This window comes from Haliaeetus leucocephalus, unplaced genomic scaffold, assembly GCF_000737465.1.
Source record: "Haliaeetus leucocephalus isolate CR32 unplaced genomic scaffold, Haliaeetus_leucocephalus-4.0 Scaffold260, whole genome shotgun sequence".
In the NCBI taxonomy this organism is placed as follows: Eukaryota; Metazoa; Chordata; class Aves; order Accipitriformes; family Accipitridae; genus Haliaeetus; species Haliaeetus leucocephalus.
The window spans coordinates 89,728-104,193 of record NW_010972696.1 but is presented as its reverse complement, the minus strand read 5'-3'; the positions used below and the strand labels follow the sequence as shown (position 1 = coordinate 104,193).

Below are 14,466 nucleotides of genomic sequence, written 5' to 3'. Positions count from 1 at the left end.
GCGCCGCCCGCTGGCAGGCGCATGCGCAGAGGCTGCCTCCCCCCCTCCCCTCAGTTTCCCGCCCTCATCCCCTCAGGGACCCCCGCCGCCTCAGAGCTGAGAGGAAAAGGAGGGGAAGGAAAAAAAAAAAAAAAAAAAAAAAGGCTTTGGAAGTTTATTATCTTTGATAAAATCTCAACTGAAAAGGGTGGACTCTGCGTTAACAGCTGCAGAAATGCACAAAAACCTATTATCCATGGGGAAGTCGGGGGGTTTTGTTGGTTTGTTGTGGGTTGGGGTTTTTTTTTTTTTTTCTTTTCACTAGACATTAAATTAGAATTACGTGGAATGACACATGATGGAAGGTCCTACCCGAGAGCAAAGTCCAGTGAGAGTTTTGGTAAAGCAACGTTCTGATTAATTAGCTCAGAATGAATTCTAGTTAAGAAAAGCTTATTTTCCTATACAAAATTACAATACAGAGAACGCATACAATTACAATACAGGGGGTTTAACTGTTAGTAGCTATCAACTAGAACAGAAATTTCATAGTAAAAAACTTTATGGAAATTAAAATAAGTCAATTTTCTTAAGCTGTAAAACTTGAGACAAATGCCAAGTTCTAGAAGAGACACTTTCAGATTCTTACCATAAAATCCATATTTTAAAAAATGAATTTGGTTAGGAAAATGAAGCAAGTTCTTTTAAAACAATTTCACATCCCAATGGGCATAAGTAAAAAGAACTCAACTGCGTGAGGCTGAGAGGTAGAGAGGTATCATTGTAATCACAATCTTCTATTGGTTCCAGGGTTTTTTCTGAGGTAATTAGCTGTGTGTCAAGTTGTATAAACAATGGTATTGGCAAAAGAGCAACATTGACAAATTACACTAATGACCTCTTTCCTCTCATCAATAGGTCCTAAAAACTTAATTAGACGCATCCGAATTAACACTTCCAGGGTCTCCAGCAGGTGAAGTGATTGATGAAGGGGTGGTAGCATCCTGCCAGCTGCCATTAGCCTGAAGGGAGAATAAATATATCATTTCATTAAATCTTTAAGAAACTACTTGCAGACAACAAAGTATGCCTTTATATGTTTACACCTTACAAGCGACAGTGCTTTTGGAAGTAAATAACTACATATCGGCTCCGACAAAGCATAGTCCACAAATAACCCGTAAACGCCCCCCCCCGCCCCAAGATTTTATGGTGTTACTCTTATTCCTAGTGCCATCTCCTTATGGCAAGAATTAACCAAAGTGCACAAATTTTCTGGTGAGCAAAGCCAGAACTCTAAATCACGTCTCCGGGAGGGAAAGGCTGCTGTATTAAACTACACCTTTTCCAGCTTCTTCCTATCCCCACATCAGATACATCGGGGGGAATAAAAAGTCAACATTTATTCACAGATCGTTAACTAATCTTGGGCAAAATTTCTGTTTCTAGCAGGTAATACCTCAGCACATCTTACATCTATACGCTGCGTCGTATACAAAGGATTCCCCACAATTGTGTCATATCTTCCTGTCTGGTGTATGACGTGATGTAAGGAATCCATCTAGAACAAGATGCCGCAGAATGAGAATGGTAAGGATAAAAAGTCAAGTGAAAGAAATGCAGTAGTACATGGTACATATCTATTGGGCCAAAAATTCTTTAAATAAGGGGCAGGTTTTCTTGCAGGAAGACAAGTTTTCTTCACAGCTTCTTGCTATTAACAGAGCTATACATAGCTACTTCATAATCAAGCAGAATTAGAGCCTATCACCTACAGATTTTATAAGAGAGGAACAGATTTTATGCAGTTCAGGTACATTTAGAAATTCAGCAGAAAGCTTAAAATGAGTTTGACAATACTGTTAACTAAAAATCCTAAGCACAGTTCTACTTATATGGAGAAAGACTGACTCTAAAAGGAGAAAACACCGATTCATTAATGTAAACTTAAAGGGAGAGAACAACAGCAGTAGGTTAATTTAGGTATCAGTTAGTTCTGTAAGAGAAAATTCCAGTTCCAAGAGAAAATACACACTTGAGCATGTTTGTTTCTCGACTTGAGAAATTTGACTCTAGTCATTTCTTGCATCCTAGCCAGCGCTGGCCAGAGACAGAAAATCCATCCCTATCTAGTATTAAGAGAATCTACTCTGAAAAAAATAAAACAAGATTGTATAATCCAACCCTGCTGTTCGAAGCGGGGTCGATTACAGCAGGTTGGGTTTTAAATATCTCTAAGGACAGAGGCTCCATAACCTCCCTGAGCAACCTGTTCATACAGTATAAAGGACAGAGAAATGGGATTTTAACATTTATCCCACTGCTGAAAGTACCTTTTTTTTTTTCTCCTTACTGACCTGCGACTGCACGTTGGCTCCCACTGGGGAGCTCTGGTAGGAAGTCAATGACTGCAAGTTTATAAACGAATCTCCAGAATTTGTCATCTTAAAAGAGCCAGAGGAAGCTGAAAAAAAAAAAAAAACCACAACATGTTTTAATGAGAAATAAAACCCACCAAAAATGGCTCTTCAGTAAGTATTACATTATTTAAGTTTAAAAGAAAAAGAAATCCGGCAACTGTTTCAAACACAGGTATTCCATGGTACTAACTGTGACAAGAAATAAATTAGAGACTTTCAAGTGGACAGACTCTTCACTGGTGCTCTCACTCACCTGAATTTGGTGTAGACGGAGAATTTGCCTGGTTGCCTTGAGCCACGACATTAGTTGCATCTACTGCTGTTTTTGCAGCATAAATATTGGCTTCTTCTTGGAACTTCCCCATGTTTTTTTTGTATCGAATTCTTTTGTTACCAAACCAGTTGGAAACCTGGAGACATATATCGCTGTTAGCATTTGATCAAACTATTATATTTTCTACTATATTCGGAAGTTACCAGAAAAGGAGACATTTTAAACTAGGCTTCAAACAGAAAATACCTACTACTAAACCCTTCAGAATAACTTAAATCCTATTTAAAGTACCAGTAACTGAAGCCTGTTCCTAAGTATGGGGAAAAAAAACATTGTTCAAGGAAAAAAAGTCACTTAATACCAGATCAATCACTTCATACCTGTGAAACCGTGATGCCACCTTTCTTCGCTAGCTCTTCTTTGGCCTCTTCACTGGGGTAAGGATTACTCAGATGCGAATAGAAATACTCATTCAGTACTTCCGTTGCCTGTTTGCTGAAGTTACGTCGTTTACGCCTATAAAAACATTAGTTATTCCTGTTTAAATGGTGTTATAGAGTAGACCGGACAGAGTAGACTTGGCTTTTTTTTCCTCTAAAATGTATTTGATTTGAAGGAGAATGTAAGAATTGAGTGGAATTAAATAGATGTCAATGTCAAAGCAGGCACAATGGGTGGCAAATTCTTAAATGTTGAAATGAGATTGACACTGGGAATGACAGACTTGAGACTTCTTACGCAGTCAACTGGCATCAAACAACAAAACAAGTTCAGGCTTAAACATCTGTTATCGCTAGATTGTGTTTTCTCGTACCTTGCATCAAGAAAGCGTGAACGCAGGATCATTACTGCCTCGCACGTGCTCTGCTTCAGTTGCATCTGGATGGTGCTGAATTTGCCGTGGATTATGTTCACCATGCGCTCTATTTCTTTTGGCGAAATTGGTCTCGTTCTACTCTGTTCCCTAAGCAGGTTCATAACGTGGGTGGTGAACTCACTGCAGGCCTGAAAATACACACATTTGTATCGACAAACAATAATATACCCTAGAATTCATTCCCCAACAAGAATATAGATATCCAAAAAACTTTAGAGGAGTTTCCATGTTTCAGCTTTACTCTATTTACTCTTAAAAAACGGCAACAAAGATAAACGAGACATTTATTATCTTTAGTTTGATGTCCAGTCCCTCTATCTTCACCTTACTTCTGTAACACTGAGATAAGTTTTCAACTGAATTGAAAATCCTCGCGTTCACCTGAATTCATCATACTTCCTGTTCTGTTCTTAAAACCAACACCAAAGGAAAAAACGGTTATGTTTAATTGAGATGATAAAAACTCTTCCATGCAGAAAGATCACCTGTTCATATTTCTCTAGCTCAGAGTGGTATATCTGTCGGATCTGTGACAGCTTGGCCCTGTAGTCAGAGTGTTCAATGCTATTGTCATTTGGACAGCCACCTGATGTTGCTGCTACAGCCATCGGTCCTCCTCTTCCTCTTTTCTCGGGCCCGGAGACACCCTCTGCCAGCAACATGTTATCTAGTCTCATTAGTTGAGCATCTGGGGGATCTTCTTCCTGAATACCGCGAATACTTAACACTAGATAAATATAAAGAGGGAATCAAAAGATTATTTCTGAAACAGGAAAGAGCATCCACTTCAATTCTGGCAAAGCATTTAAACACTCTTCAGAGGTTTTAGCAGGTCTTGAGCTCAAGAAAGAAAAGGGAGCGTTTAATGAAGCCACGAGGCAACAAGTCAAAACAAACAGGACGTTGTTCCCATTAAGAAACACCAAAACGCAAGGCAAGTTTTCAAATGCACGCAGATAGTAAGACTACTTGAGGTCATACCAGTTTATACCACATTTAGAAAGTATTTTAGCCGTCTATAAAAATTAGAATGAAGTTCTTACAGAGCAGATGCCCCCCATATCAGCCTGCTGCCTGGCTCCTTGCACGGTCCTCAACAGCATTCAGCACGAGCTCATGCAGATGGACTACGATGGACAGACACAAGGCCTGAGCCACTGGGACAACTGCTACGCCTCTACGTCCAGGATGGAAACAAGCACCACACTAATGTAAGATCCCGTCAAAATCTGTACATAAGGCATGAGTTTGACCTCATCTGCTTTATATGCCAAGGATACAACCACACTACACAGCAGCAGGCTACAAATTGAAGTCTTAACAGTGCTGAATTTTAAAATATATTAAAATCTATCAAAATCTGAAACAACATGAAAAAATGCACCAGAAGCCCGTTTCCTTACGCTTATATTCAACAAACCCAGATGGCAGCAGTCTGTATGCTCAGATTATTCAAGTTTGATTCCAAGCAAATTTATTTTAAAAACTTAATTTCCCAAATTTTTTGACAATTTATTATTAACTTCCTTTTTTAAAAACCGTAACATCTCACGAGATATTGAATCAATACAAAAAATGCCAACAGCTTTTTGGCTTTTAGTTTGACTTTACATGCTAGACAATTTTAGTTTGACAAACAGTTGGTCTTAACCTTGTGAAGCTACCAAATTCAAATGACCTTTTCCAAATTGTAATTGGCGGGTTAACGGGATATTATGTTCCGTACCGAAGATAAATACAAAAGATCTCTTGTTATGCAAAGATTCTAGTGTGAGGCAGGAGAACAATGTATATGTACAGAGACATTAAACGGATGCATTTACGACAATTTTCAACATTTTGTAGGCAAAAGAATAGCTCATCTAAAAAAAACCAATAATAGTTCTGAACATACAAGCAGCCTAAACTTGTAATCACATTGCTGAACTTCGTATTTTGCAGGCTATACAGAAACGACTGCACAATTCTGATGAAGAGAGCGCTCTGGAGTGGCTGCAGACCCAAATTCGCTCTGTCACGGCAATCCAGGTCTCCTCCAGAACATCCACAGTCTTTTTGGAAGCGGAAAAAGGTAAGGCAAAAATAGCTATAGTGTAGTACATGGGTAACTGTTGAACTCAAGCTAAGACAACAATGAGGAAAGTGTTGATCATTTTAGAAGTTAGTGGCTTTTCTAACTCATTATGGAATTAAAATTAATACCTTTTTAAAAAAACATTGCAGACCACCTACTGCAAACACCCTTCACTGAGCGAACGTTACAAGAAATGGAACAAACACAGAAAAAAGGGGGGGGTTATTTGTTGCTGGGGTTTTGTTTTTAAAAATCGCCAGTTCTCCTTTTTTCCAGGAGACCCAGCAGAAGAGTTCACCAGCAGCCATTTGCTTTTAAGTCTTTTTGATAAAACTCACATTAAACTACTTGGACCGGTGAGCACAAATTCAGTGGAACAGATATTTTGGTGTCACCTTCTTATTTGAATGTGCTTTTGCCAAACATCTTTTTATGCACATTACGATGCATATCAGAGTACCTCATGTTGAAGTCAAGCTCCCAGCTGCAGCTTAATTTTATGTCACTTGTCTAATTATGGCAATTAGACATTAGTTATCATCAATTACACATAAGCTCATCTCAAGTTGACTGCTGAAAAGCATGTATAAAGCACCTTCCCAGTCTCGAGGGAAGACTCAGGTTGGTTGGCTCTAGTAAGTCACAAGAAACTAGAAAGGAGTTAACCATCATCAATGTATCGTAAACTGCATTTCCAACCTAGTAGTTCAAACTTTTACTTAACAAACTCTCTCAAAGGTGAGCAGACCTAAGAATCAATGAGTGCAAGAAGCTTGGACCGTCCGATCTGCTCCATCAGGTTGATTTTAAACTTTTGGCAACTCCATCTTAATAGGTGTGATGGTTAAAACACAAGTTCTACGGAAATCATCGCCACGGATATTATTTTTAAATTAAAGCCATCATCTCCTGGAAGGGATACCTTTTGCTTGAGCTTTATTTTTACTCCTAGTATCGTCACCTAATGATAATATTTGTACAGATCATAAGTTACATCAGATTCGCTCAAAACTACCTATTCAGTGAATTCATAACTGTGTTTGCTGCAAGTAGCAGCCAGTTCCGATTTCCAAGTACAAGAGCTGCAGTTGTTCACCTCCTGACCTTCCAGAGCTGGTAATCTGAAAAGATGGCACAACGGGAGAGCAAAACCATTGCAGCAGCAGGAACGCTGCGCTCTCACCAGCTTCTGCAACTCTCTTTTGATAGTCTGGTAAAAACAATTCCAGAAGTAGGTGCTTTACCCCTAAGAGTTTTGTCAGGGTAGCTGCATCTACCCTGCGAGCTTTCGGCATGCTCTGTGGGTCAGGCGTCACCCATTTCTGTGTACAATACTGAAAATTATGCCAGCAGGAGTTTGCAGTTTGCGTGCCTTCTGAAGAATTAGATTTTGTTAAACAAAAAGGATTCCAAAGGGGAAAAAAAGTTACCACAATAAAAAAAGGATCTCGGTCAACACTGACTTGTTACATATGCCTGTCCTTACATGCTGCTGCTTATTACCTACTGGCTCACAATACTTTGAGGAGAACACTTCTCTATAAAGCTTACCCCTTTCAATAGCCTTTTGGCCATCAAATTTTTGAAGTTCCCACAATAGTTTAAGAACATGTAACAACTCTATCAATATGCAAGGCTTTGAGTCAAGACACTAAGAGACTGGAGTTAAGGTATAACCAGTTACAGCATAGTCAGTGCTTTAAGCATGATTTAGAAAGTCCTTGCATAACGGTAAAATCCTTCACACTTAAATCCTTCATAATCCATCACTTTTACGGATGTTTAAGAAAAACCCTACACTGGCTCAAAAAGCCTGAAGAGTCACTCCTGTCAGCTGTACCAATATAATAGTGTGCGTTCTCTGGCGCATCACCTACCAGATATTCATCAAATATGTAAAATAATTATACTAAGCAAAATGAAATTCCCATCATTTCTAATTAATCTTTAATTAAAATACATCACAACCTAAGGTGCTGAAGCCTCACTCAGTATGCAAATGCAATCATTACAATATATTTACATCTCATTAATTAAAGATTTGCAGTTCTGTAATGAACTGTACAAGATCACTGGTACCAAAATAAGTGATACACACTTTGCTTAGACTTGCTTTCCTTTCCAGATTTTCCTTCAGAGAGCAAGTAATGCAGAAGAGCATGATAAATTTGTCTATTTGGTACAGAATACACCAAGTTAGACCCCAAACCTGCCATATTAGGGCCAGAAAGGAACAGCCCATACTGTATGAAGTATAAAATACCTATGGAGAGTACAAGGAAGCAGGCAGTTGGGTGCTGGACCTGCACCCCTCCTCAGCCACATCTCAGTTTTTCCCAGATGATCCTATCCCCTATGTTACACTTGCAAATATTTATCCTGTAACTCATGCTAAATACTGACTCCTGATGTTTTATTCCAACAGAAGGGTTTCCTCCATTTGGCAGTCCACAAATCAAACTGTTAGGTGAGAAGGCAGGGGTGCATTTTTTTAACAGCAGGTCACCTAAAGCAATCATGAACCCATTCTGAACTACTTCTTAATGCTACCAAAATACCACACACACCCCTCCTGCAGTACCAAGCAGATTTTTTTCACCCACACAAGACAACCCGTTTTTCAGTCAGCAGTCCTCCGTGGGGATTCCAGCCTCCCAAGCACCCCACTACAGAGAACAACATTGCTGTTGGTTCAGCTGGTCTCAAAGCAGTGTCACAGAAGAGCGCTTTCTCCAAATCCAAGACAGTCTCACACATTCAGGGAGAGAGGAAAGCGAATGGAAACAGAAGACAAAAGCCAGCGGGGCTCCGAGCGCCGAGGAACAAGACTCGGCTACGTAAGAATGTCAACAAACTCAGCAACAAAGAGAAAGCGTGTTCTTCGGCCACGCCGCTTGCCAAGTTTTATAACCGAATTAAAAGGTACCCATTGAATTAACCTAGCCAAGTGCCAGCACATGAAAGGAAGGACAGAGGGCTGTAGCTAGCAGCGATGAGAAACAATAAAAAATGGCACTCCATGTTACGAGGCTGCAACAAACATGTTCCCTACCAGAAATACAGAATGGGAGTCCCGCTGCGCAGTGTGTTCCACAAAAGTGGGTAGAAATACACTTTCCCTGCCCCAAGGGGCCTGAAGCCCATCACAGACTAGCATCCTCCTAGCATGGTATAGTCAGCCGAGAAGAAAAACTCTGAAATTTAAAATTCAGCACCAAAAGCATGAATCTTTAACACTACAGATGTTTAATTCTGTTTTTAAGATAGAATTATGCCATATTTGAATTCATACAGCTTGAATCATATCTGAAGTATAGCCCAATCAGCAAAAACCCTATCTGCTGCATAGATTAAAAATGCTCCAAATGCTTCTGTGAGTTCCCCAAAAAACTAAGTGGGCTTTACTGGATTAGATCCCTCTTCAAAATAGCTACCTATGTTCCAGGCGGGTATTTAAGACCTGAAAATAAAACACCTGTTCTTCCCATAGCTGGTTTAAAATTTTAAAAATTAAAATCATTGGAGGGGGTGGGGGCCGAGAACAAAATATTAAATGCGGCCAAATCTATTTAAATTACAAAGAGTCATTTGTACCTTCTTTTTTATTAATAAACACTATTGGGGAGAATTTTTTGGCACCTTTCAGCTGGCTGCCCATTGCAAAGGCGTACGGCTTATCCTGAGCCATTGTGAATGATACCAGCGCTCCAACAAAGAACGAAAGAAAGATGGGGGGGGAGGAACATGTTTGAAACTGATTTCCGAGCTAGAAAAGAAGCTTGTGTGCCTGGGTCACAAAGAAAGCCCAAAACCTTGTGCTACAGTATGTCCAGGCTTTTGTTTGCTTGAAGCCATAACATCTGCTCCCCATAATTTAAATAAGGAATAGACAGACCATCAGACATTCAAAAACCTATGAGACCAAAACAAATCCAGCATAACCGCGACATCGGAGCCTGTTCCTGCAAGTGTATTTAGCTCAGAGAAGTCACAGTTTCAATCAATAAAACGCAGAAGGCAGCTTTCAGTGTAGAAAGGAAAAACAGATGAAAGACCCTCTTTAAGGACAGCAATCCTCGAAGGACAGACAGACATAAAAGCACACCCAGACAGCACACACGCACTTGCTACCACAATGTTTTTCTTCAGAAGCAAACTGCTATCATGAGAACACAATATATGCAACCAAACTCTCCAGAAACAAACGTGTAATGTCTGCCTCAAAGCTCCCTTCCATGACAAGGGCACCGCAGAGGACGGAACTGTATGGTCCCTCATCTGGCAATACAATGAGGAGCACTGCAAGTTTCGGTGTTTTAGAAAAAATCATACAAATGTAGGTTTAGGGTGCAAAACGTTAATACAGCTATAAGTTAAAAAAAAAAGAAAAACAAACCACCATTTTAGTTACATATAATGAAAGTAGTTATTCTCTATAAAACCCATCAAAATTCACTGTAGTTTATAGAAATTAGATACGCAAACAACATTGCTTAAGTGTTCATGTATGAGCATATCCTGGGTAATTCAAAATTGAAATCCATTTGCCCCCAGTGCTTCTGCTCCTCAAAGAAAGCTGCGTGATCACCAACTCCCATTTCCTGCTACTTCTGTGTCTTCCAATATCCCCAAGCGTTCTGCCTTACTGTCTCTTTTTCTCCGTAATACAGTTATTTGTCAACTTTGAACTCTTAACTACCACCACAATTTTGGTACCAATTCCTTCAAGGAAAAAAAGAGCATAACAACACAGCAGGATTATTCAGGGTTATCCAGGTACCTAGCCAGACATCAAAAAACCCCAACCTACAGATTCTTTACGTACGCACAACCAAAAGACTCGTTCAAATACGCAGAGTTGTTTTCTCCAAACCTGCACACAGACAGCATTATGAAAACCACATCAGAGCCATTTCCAGCTTACAGAAGATGATGTTAGAGGTCTTTTCCAACCTAGATGATTCTATGATTAAGCCAAAAAAAGAAAAAAAATAGCCTTAAGTTGTAGAATCTATCAGGGAAAATACAGGCCACATTAAACGAGAGCCAAGCTGATGACTGAATGGGGGGTTTTTTTGGAAAGCTGAGGCCAGAAAAGACAGCAACGCACCTGTTTTCTCCTTTATCTCACACAGCACGCTGAAAAGAGCAGGCTTCATTCTGTGGCAGTTCAAGGCATGTTTTCTGAAATGGAAGAAGAAAGAATGAGTGAATGCCAACAGGAAAGGCAGCGAAAGGTGCCAAGACTTACAGAGGACTGGATGGTGCTTCAGTAATAGCAGGTTAGTGCTAAGATTAAGAAAAAAATGTGCAAGTTCTGGTGATATATTTCATTCAAGTGCCACACTCGGTCATCACTAGGAGCAAACTGTTGTAAAAACACACAGGCCTTAAAATTCAAAATTCTGCGTTGCTTATAGGAACTGTAAACACCTTCAGTTCTACCAAAAGCGTATTTTATATGCAGGGATAAAAAAGTTCCTTCTTGAGTTAGTACGCTTCTATAAAATCTAATAATGGAATCGAACCAAAAGGTAGAAAAAAACCTGGGTTTAGAGCATATAGATCCTGAACAGCAGGAACAACAGAGAGAATCCAAGTGCCACTCAGTGACTCGCCCAGCTCACACGAGTGGCCACCTGATCCAGTGAAATGCAGATTGTATTTAACAGCATTTTAGTACAAGTTTTACCACACGTGCTCATTTTGCCCTTTTGAAGCTGTTCCAGTGTTTGCTGCTTTGTTTTCCCCTTTCCCTCCAGGAGGAGACAATGTTAATTACACCACTAACACAGAACCCATCCTAATGTCTAATCAAAACAGAGAATTTTGCTGAGTTGAAAACACATTTGGAGTGTGGTGAGCACCGTATAAAAGCGGGAGCTGAGGTTCCCCACGGAGGGTGGGCGGTGTTTTACCAAGCCATTGCCAGTTTTCAAGGGCAGGCAGCAGTTCAGTGCCCAACTTCCAGTGGAAGTCAGCGGAAAGAAGTATCTAGCTGCAACGTATGCCTCCAAGAAAGTCTCTTTTGCTTCTTGTGACCCCTTTCATAATTCAGAAATAATATTTAAATCGCCTTTATAGCTAGGTTTCAGTGTGGTTTTTTTACATAAATACGAATTGGCCTTCCTTCTGGCACACCAGTCAGTACTCCAGCTATCGGGAACGGCGTGAATACAGGTGCTTGGCTTCCTCGCAACCCATGACGCTTACAGCTACTGCTGTGAACGGCCAGCGAATATCGGAACGCAAGCTTTTAACAAAAATCGCAGAAGCTGAAGTCGATGGGCCGCTTTCCTTCACGACACGGCCACAAGAAGTATAAAACCCATTCAGCTACGGAGATGTTTGATAACATCGACCCCAAGACAAACAGCCTGAGAACAAAGGCAGCTGAGAAGACAGCCTAGTGCAGTCTATTGTCCTTGCCTGATGAGGGAAAAAACGGGGGGAGAGAGGGAGAGAGAGAATGAATTCCAAGCCTTCAGACTGTACTCTCCACCCGGGTCGAAAAAGCAGTGTTTAGGTACAAGGCAGTAGAGATACCAGAGCCAGAGATAATTGCATAATTAATATGGCCACTAACTCTTGCAAAGATGACTGAGGTCATAACGTAACATGTTTAACAGCAGCATTAAACTCATCCTGGGCAGATTAATTTCCTTTCAATGAAACTTTCACCCAAGTCTTCAACTTGGATTTTAAAAATTCTTATTGCGTGCACTGCAAGAACCCTCTGACATTCACTAGGTGTTAAAACAATACACGCAAAACACATCAACAGCCATTTTTAATACAAAAGAATAAAAGCAATCCCCAAAGAATAAAGCGGTTACTGAGGTGTGAGAAGTCCCGGGTCCCCATATCACTTGTGCGATGGGTTTAACCAGGCCTGAGTTTTACTTTCTCAGCAGCAAGTCCTCTTATGGAGAACTAAGTAAACCCAACAAACTTCTTGTCCAGAACGCAAAAGCTTCTTTCATGCATATATGCCTGAAAACACACCAAAAGTGCTTTAAAATTTGGGGGCCTTCAGAGCCTGCTGTGCTTTGGCTGGACTTCAACAACATTTCTGAGGCAATGTTAAAGTAATTTCCTTTAAACAATGGCCAAGCCCATTCCTCAACTCTTACTTGAAAACTAAAGTTCCTGACAAGTTTATTCTGCTCAAAATTATCTTACATAGGAGGTTGTGAGAGAAAACTGCAGCTCTTGCACAACACACAGGCAAATCCATGCCCATAGAATCTATACAGGAGCTGCAGGTGGTTATTTCTGAGATACAGCGCCAGGCAGAAAAACATCAAGTTTTGGGAAGGAGCAACGGTCCTACACGTGACCCACAGCACGCACTGCTCACAGATTTCATCGCCCTACAAGCTGCAGCTGAAAATTACCTGAAAGAGTCAACTTTAAACCCAAATTATGACATTCTTAGAGTGCATGGTTTCTCCTTACACTCATATAATCGACTCCACCATTAGGAATCTGGTACCCACCCTCGGTAACGACGCTGCGTCGGCACGCCAGTTGCTGCCAGCGCACGATAGCAACAGGCGTACCCAAAAGCGGCTAAACTCTAGGCAGAGATAAAAAAAAAACTCAAAACAAAACCTGGCACGGTTTTATTGGCACCGTGGCAATCGCCGCGATAGGGAAATCGGGGTGCGGGCAGGGAAAGGCGATGGTGCGCAACACTCAACCAAGGGGCAAGCCAGAGGAGCGGCACCACATTAACTGTGGGGGGAAAGAAAAAGGCCAGAAAACCATTTTGCTGATTTTTATAAACCCGCTCTACGAGTCTCCACCTTCTCCCAAACCACCTCATGGCGGGGGCTGCCCACCTCACGCATGCCGAGGAAGCAAAGCGTGTAATTACGTGTAATTATACCGCACCAATCAGGGCCGGACGCAGCTCCGGGGCAAGAGGAACGCACCAGAAGATGCCGAATTCTGATGATTTCCAGGCTGGTTTTGCCATATAATTATTTACATCCCAATGACGACAACAAGGCAGGGAGAGAAGGAACGTTAATTCTTTTTTTTTTTTCCTTTAAATGCGATTCGAGAGAAACTTCGTGATGGGGGTGAAAAACCGGCGAGCCCCTTGTGCCATGAGGGGCCCGACAGCCCCCCGGTTCCCCTTGCTTCCCCTGCCCAGCCAACTCCAGCCCTCGACGGCAGCGACCGTCTCCGTTTGCCCGTTCCCGGTGGCGGCAGGCAGGACGATCCCGTTTCCAGCGGTTTCTCTTATTTACATCACCCGGGCAATTTCTTAACGAAGGACGGACAATTAATTACGAGGAACCGGGGCGTCCTCCGGTATTGAAGCCCCCCCCAGCTGATGGGAGACGACGACGCGGCAAACACCGGCAACCGGGGAACCACCGTGGAACTTTTCGCCTCCCGAGGGCCATCTCCCCACCGACCCCCCCTTCCCCCGCCGGAGCCGCGGCCACGTCGCACCGCGGGACCGCTGCCCTCCGCCTCCCCCCGCCACAAGCCCCGGTAACGACGGGAGCAGCGGGGCTGAGCGTGTCGTCCCTCGTCTCCCGTCCCCCCCCTCCCCGCCAAACGCCGCGCAGAGCTGAGTCACGGCGCCGGGCTGCGCGGGAAGGCGGCCGGTACCGAGCAGCTCCGCCGCGCCGAGCCGAGCCCCCTCCCCGCCCGGCGGCCGGGCCCGCCGGTACCTGGCCTGGGCCTCGTCCAGGCTCTGGTCGGTGATAGCCATGATCTGCTGTAGGACGTCGCCCGTGTCGTGATGCGCGGGCGGCGGCGGCGGCCCCGGTGGGGGCGCGGCGGCCGGATCCCCGGCGGTTGACGGAGGGGGCGGTGGGATTCC

General features: G+C 42.4%; 1 protein-coding gene across 2 annotated transcripts; it reads right to left on the bottom strand.

The window, feature by feature from the left end:
• Positions 1 to 71: 71 nt before the first annotated feature.
• On the bottom strand, positions 72 to 14,439 carry PBX4 (pre-B-cell leukemia homeobox 4). 2 transcript variants are annotated; one of them, XM_010568834.1, is made up of 10 exons: positions 13,469 to 14,070; positions 10,735 to 10,808; positions 10,549 to 10,587; positions 4,036 to 4,277; positions 3,488 to 3,678; positions 3,054 to 3,189; positions 2,653 to 2,809; positions 2,337 to 2,443; positions 1,439 to 1,540; positions 72 to 1,001 (listed from the first exon to the last, which is right to left on the bottom strand). In XM_010568834.1, the coding sequence occupies exons 2-10, from the start codon at positions 10,781 to 10,783 to the stop codon at positions 909 to 911; spliced, it is 1,116 nt and encodes a 371-aa protein (XP_010567136.1). In that variant the 5' UTR covers positions 10,784 to 10,808; positions 13,469 to 14,070; the 3' UTR covers positions 72 to 908. The 2 variants fall into 2 exon arrangements, with proteins under 2 accessions (XP_010567136.1, XP_010567137.1); XM_010568835.1 differs by lacking the exons at positions 10,549 to 10,587; positions 13,469 to 14,070 and adding an exon at positions 14,315 to 14,439 and having other exon boundaries at positions 75 to 1,001; positions 1,454 to 1,540.
• Positions 14,440 to 14,466: the final 27 nt, after the last annotated feature.